At 40.5% G+C, this 6276-nt stretch overlaps 1 protein-coding gene across 1 annotated transcript; it reads left to right on the top strand.

The window, feature by feature from the left end:
* The first annotated feature begins 4176 nt into the window (after positions 1–4176).
* Positions 4177–5964, top strand: c7h9orf116 (chromosome 7 C9orf116 homolog). The gene is made up of 3 exons (XM_031569927.2): positions 4177–4470; positions 4935–5013; positions 5320–5964. The coding sequence occupies exons 1-3, from the start codon at positions 4370–4372 to the stop codon at positions 5494–5496; spliced, it is 357 nt and encodes a 118-aa protein (XP_031425787.1). The 5' UTR covers positions 4177–4369; the 3' UTR covers positions 5497–5964.
* The last annotated feature ends 312 nt before the right edge of the window (positions 5965–6276 follow it).

Here is a 6276-nt window from a genome sequence, read left to right as displayed (position 1 = left end):
CAAGGCCTGGTCTATTCCTTTATTTGTCCATTTTATTCTTTCTCTCTCATATACACACACACACACACACACACACACACACACACACACGAAGAGGGAGCTGTTTGAGTGTTGATAGCTCACTAAAATTAGCTTTTTAGCTAATTATCTTAATGAAGACATTTAGACAGTTATTGTAATCAGATACAAACTCTATTCTAATTCTATTAATGTTCCTTTTTTATTGTGTGCTATTTATTTTATTTCATGAACATAATGATTCAGATGTAATTATAACTGAGAAATAATTGTGCCTGTCAGTAAGAATTGAAGTTACATTCAATTATGCCTCGGTCATTAAATGAAAATAGTAATTATTAGAAAGACTGCTTCTTATGGAGAAAGTCATCTAATGTGACTTTTCAAACTCTCCAATGCTTGTGCATGTTCCAACAAACATAAAAGCGGTGCATGAATGAAAGTAAAAATGACAAAATAAATCTGCTATGCATAGTTTTGAAATGGATGTATCTTGATAATTGACTAGCAATCATTAACTTGGTGAATAGTTCTAGTGTTTTGTTTAGGTAAAAGGACTGATGCAGTGATGAACACATGTGGGCAGAAAACTAAGTAATCACTTCTCTGAATCACTGTTCTGTTAGCCTTCTCCTAGAGGTGAAAAAACAACAGTTTTAAAGAAACATTATATATGTATAACACAGACACACACACACACACACACACATAAATGTATAAAATGCAGACGCAGACACAGACACACACACACACATAAATGTATACAATGCAGACACAGACACACACACACACACACACACACATACATTTATAAAATGCAGACACAGACACACACACACACACACATAAATGTATAAACTGCAGACACAGACACACTCACACTCACCGCTGACACCTCCCCATGTGCCTTCTGAGGGTCATCCGTCCTCCACCAACTCACTGTGAAGCCGCTGCATCCAAACGACCGAGCCTTAGTGTGGGCGTGCATGTGAGCCTCTGGCCCCTTGTGGAGCTGGCAGGCCTTCCGTGCCACGGGCGCCCATATGGCTCCTGGCCCGTGTGCCGCCGCAGGCTCTTGCGTAGGATGAACCTGCTCGAGCACCAGGAAGCAGTGGAACGGTGTCTCACACACACACACACACACACACACACACACACACACACACACACACATACACACACCATGAAGCAGTGGAACGGGGTCACACACACACACACACACACACATACACACACCATGAAGCAGTGGAACGGCGTCACACACACACACCAGGAAGCAGTGGAACGGCGTCACACACACACACACCATGAAGCAGTGGAACTGCGTCTCGCCGGAGTTGAAGCAACTGAGTTTGAGAAGAGTCTTGCCACAACGGAAGACTTTGGCACGTTCTGGGCTGATAAAGGCAATGCAAGTACCCGCATGAGAAAACACCAGGCTGCTCCAATGACAGACACATACGAAACATATATTTTATTGCCTCTATTAACACATTAACAACAGCGTCTAAAGTACACCTGACATGTGTCTACAGCACCTGCTCAACTGTTTAAGTAACAGAGGCCATGTCTTAACATCACTATAGTTGTCAAGGATTTGGCATTATCTGATCATTTCTGCATCTTCTTTGATGTATTTATGTCCCCACAAATTCAGAACAGTTGTGTGATGGTAGGAAAGAGAATCATAAATGATCACACTGGTGTTCTCTTTGAACAGGCACTTTCAAAAACCTTGAGTCAACCATCAGACTCAGTAGACGATTTAATAGATAATTTTAACTCAAAAATGCTTAACATTATGGATGATATTGCTCCATTTAAACTCAAAAGAGTCACTGAAAAGTGGAAAGCACCATGGAAACAAAATCCAACGATCAAACTCCTAAAGAGAGAGTGTAGGAAGACTGAAAGAAAATGGTGCAAATCCAAACTTCTCATTCATTATCAAATACACAAAGAGATGCGACGCAAATATAACTTTGAAACATGCAGAGCAAGACAGTCTTTCTTCTCTGACATCATCAGCAAGAATATGAACATTGCTCAAGTTCTTTTTTCAACAGTTGAAAAGTTAACTAATCCCCCTTCACAATTAGGACCCGAGCTTGTCTCCACAAATAAGTGCAATGAGTTTGCATCTTTTTTCAAATGTAAAATTGATAAAATCAGACTGAACATATTATCTCAAACGCAAATCACTCAAAACCTCGAACCACCAGTGACAAAAAGAGGAGCACTTAACTTGATGTCTGAATTTAGCTTGATTGACTTTGAAATTCTTGAAAAAACAGTACAAAACCTCAACTCTTCCACATGTGAATTGGATATTCTACCTACCAGCTTTTTTAAATCTGTCTTTCACCTCATATAGACAAATCTGCTTGAAATCATAAATACATCATTACAGACTGGCACATTTCCTAACTCCCTGAAAACAGCTGTTGTAAAACCCCTACTGAAAAAAATAACCTGGATGCCTCCACATTAAACAACTACAGGCCCATATCCAATTTACCATTTATAGGCAAAATTATTGAAAAAATTGTCTTTAATCAGCTAACCACATTTTTGACACTGAACGACTGCCTTGATGACTTTCAGTCAGGTTTTCGTGCTAATCACAGCACTGAAACAGCTCTTGTTAAAGTTATAAATGACATACGCCTAAATACAGATGCAGGTAAAGCATCAGTCCTAGTATTGCTGGACCTTAGTGCAGCCTTTGACACTGTTGATCACAACATATAACTTCACCGATTAGAACACTGGGTTGGCGTCTCAGGTGTTGTTATCAAGTGGTTGAAATTATACTTACAAGACAGGAGCTTTTTTGTTGCAGTTGGCAACTGCACCTCAACACCTACAACTACAGGTCCCTGACCTGTCCCTGACCTGTGGAGTCCCCCAGGGCTCAATTTTGGGTCCACTTCTATTCAACCTTTATATGCTCCCACTTGGACAAATCTTAAAGAATAATTTGATCTCCTATCATAACTATGCTGATGACACCCAAATGTACTTAGCTTTGACACCTAATGACTATGGTCCCCTTGAATCTCTTTGTGATTGTATTGAGCAAATTAACCACTGGATGTCTCAGAACTTTCTCCAGCTAAACAAAGATAAAACTGAAGTAGTAGTTTTTGGTAAAAAGGAGGAAAGATGTAAGATTGCCACCCTTCTTAACAAAAAATGACTTAAAGCAAAGGATACTGTCAGAAATCTTGGTGTCCTCTTAGACAGTGATCTAAATTTTAGCAGCCACATGAAAGCAATTACTAAATCTACGTTCTACCATCTCAAAAACATTGCCAAACTTAGGGGTTTTATGTCAAAAGATGACTTGGAAAAACTGATTCATGCCTTTATCTCCAGTAGGGTTGATTACTGCAATGGACTGTTCACAGGCCTTCCTAAAAAACCTTAAACAGCTTCAAATGATACAAAATGCAGCAGCCACAGTTCTTACAAAAACAAAAAGAACTGACCACATAACCCATATACTGAAATACCTGCACTGGCTCCCAGTAAGTTACAGGATTGACTTTAAAGCACTGCTGCTTGTTTTCAAGTCACTTAATGGGATAGGGCCAAAGTATCTATCTGACATGTTTCAGCAGTACGTACCACTCAGATCTCTCAGATCGCAGCATACATTTCTATTAGTAAAACCCACTGTCCAAACTAAACAGGGTGAAGCAGCACTCAGCCACTATGCGGTTCACCTCTGGAACCAACTTCCAGAAGACATTAAAAACGCTCCAACTACTTTCAGTTTTAAATCTAGACTAAAGACCAAACTTTTCTCAGATGCCTTCTGCTAACTGGCCATGAACAGTTCCTATGAAGCATTATTGCTTACTGTAGTAGACTAGTGATTTTTATTATTCTTTTTATGCTTTTATTTCCTATATTTTACTGTTTTTATGCCTTAATGGTCTCATGCTTTTATTTTCTATAATGTACTGTTTTTATGATCATGCACTGACCTTTTGCTTCTATTTATGTGAAGCACATTGTATTGTCATTGTGTATTTATGTATGTGAAGCACATTGTTGTGTATTTATGTGAATTACCACGGTGTATAAATTGTGCTATATAAATAAAATTGCCTTGCCTTGCCTTGCCTTGCCTTATGATCTGGGTGTGTAGTGTCCGACTATCAGTGCCAGAGCCAATGTTCCGTTTAGAATTTACGGAACGAAATGACGTCACATAGTTACAGGTGTTTGTAGCAACCAGAATGTTTCAGACGGCTACAGCTTTGCCTTGGCTAACTTCTGCAACACGGTTTTAACGTGTCTTTAGTTTGTAGACTGTCTACTAGGTAGCGAACGTTAGTGCTAGATGGACAAGGAGGACGTCCCGCTTAAAACAAATGATGTCTACAAAATTGATAAAAACATTCCTAAGAGGTTTAACAATCCTGACTGCTTCGAAGGCTACAGGTCAGTAACATTAGGCAAAGTTACATGCAAATTCATCTTTAGCTTCATTTGTTAACATACATTCACCATAGCCTGTATATATAAAAGTATCATTGGTTAAACACAATTCGTAATACTTAAAAATAAACTAGCTGTCGATATATGCATTGTGGAGATATAGTATAGCCTAAATACCGTCACCATAACCATGGGCCTTCTTGTAATATTGATCAGTAGCTGATGTTAGCGAATTGGTTTGGTCGCCGCTCTCGCATACAAATCATTAACTTCTATTAAATACCTTGGCTGAAAACGCAGCAGGGCACAGGCCTAGGACTATAACAATTTCTGTTCGTGCCATCATGGTTAAATGCAATTCCCGGCGTGCGTAGGCTGTCACACACACTGCAACTCGGCAAAGATTGCTTGGTCTTCTCGTAGGTCTACAAGCATGTCATATTTACTGTATTAAATGTCTTTTTCAGCAAGAGGGTGGGCCATCCACTTTACCAGACAACTAACCAAACATATGGAAGCAAGAAACCTACTGTCCATGAAATGCCTGTGAGTAAAAATGTCTTTCTTTCTCTCTCTCTCTCTCTCTCACACACACACACACACACACACACACACACACACACCGAAACACACACACGCGCACACACACACACAGTCCATCAGCTATTCAACTATCTCCCCCTCCCCCTTTATTCTCAAACTCTCTCTGTCGCGAGCGCACACACACACTGACACAAGTTATTCAGCATATCAGTCCAGATATTTTTTACAAGCATAAAACCGGTTTACAAAAAACTGCAGCCTACATCCAAATGGTAGAATAGATGGAATAACTATAGTCTTCGCCTTCAGGTGACTTTCAAAGGGAGTTATCGGAAATTTTCCGAGCATCTGCTCAAGAGTGGAATGCCCCGAGATAACGGTTTCAACACGTCTCTGGAGAAGAACATCATTTCACAGCCAAGCATCATCGCAATGCACGAGCGGCCCCGCCCGTACTACCTCAGCCTGGACGACGGGGGGGAATGAGTGAGCGATAAGTCGGAGGGACTTCCGAATGAGTGTGTATTCACATCTGGACCCTCGGCATGGTCACATCGACGACTTCACACATCGCCAGACTACTCATGCTCCTCATTTAGATGTAGCCCAATAAACACTCGTTCAGTGAATTCACTCCGTGAATAAGATAGATTTACATAGTTGCATGCATAATGCACCATGCGTAGTAGAGTTTTGATATTTGCACATGTGGGTGGCTTTAATAACCTGCTGCTGGGATATTCATAAGGCCTGGTCTCAGCAGTTGATGATGCGGACCCTTTCCCTGAACTTATGTAATCCAGAAAAGTGTTGAAGCCTCTGGTCATCATATCTGTTTCTCTTCTTTCTGGGTTTTACCAGTAAGCCTATTTTAGCCACCTATCTCTGCTCTGTTCAGGAAGATGCTGAATTGGGTACCAAATGCTGTGTGTTAAATGAAAATAAACATGGTGCATTTTTGCAATTTAAAAAAAAAAAAAAGTTGCTATTCCCGACACAACCACAAGGTGGTGTTTATTGAATAAGTTTGGGGTGGGACGAAGGCTGTGCATTGTTTCTCTTTCCTATCCTGTTTTTTTCTCCGTTTTTTTTTCTTCTTTCATTTGTTTTGCTTCTGGGCTTTGGTTAATTGGCATTCTGACTGAAGCGCCGCCCTCTCCTCAGAGCTGAGGAGGATGGCAGCAGAGTGCCGTACCAAACTGATGAAGCCCCACTCCTCCCAGACGCACGGAAGAACTGCAAACCTGCATTAATATTTCATCTGAT

This window comes from Clupea harengus, chromosome 7 (genome assembly GCF_900700415.2).
Source record: "Clupea harengus chromosome 7, Ch_v2.0.2, whole genome shotgun sequence".
NCBI classification, from domain to species: Eukaryota; Metazoa; Chordata; class Actinopteri; order Clupeiformes; family Clupeidae; genus Clupea; species Clupea harengus.
Note: the sequence above shows the minus strand (reverse complement) of the source record. Positions and strands in the feature narration are given on the sequence as shown.

What these genes read in the sequence shown, in the direction of transcription:
- c7h9orf116 (XM_031569927.2), top strand. Translation starts at nt 4,370, where the DNA reads ATGGACAAGGAGGACGTCCCGCTTAAAACAAATGATGTCTACAAAATT. An exon ending in GACTGCTTCGAAGGCTACAG is followed by an intron (nt 4,471 to 4,934) that starts GTCAGTAACATT and finishes TGTCTTTTTCAG; the next exon opens with CAAGAGGGTGGGCCATCCAC. An exon ending in CTACTGTCCATGAAATGCCT is followed by an intron (nt 5,014 to 5,319) that starts GTGAGTAAAAAT and finishes CTTCGCCTTCAG; the next exon opens with GTGACTTTCAAAGGGAGTTA.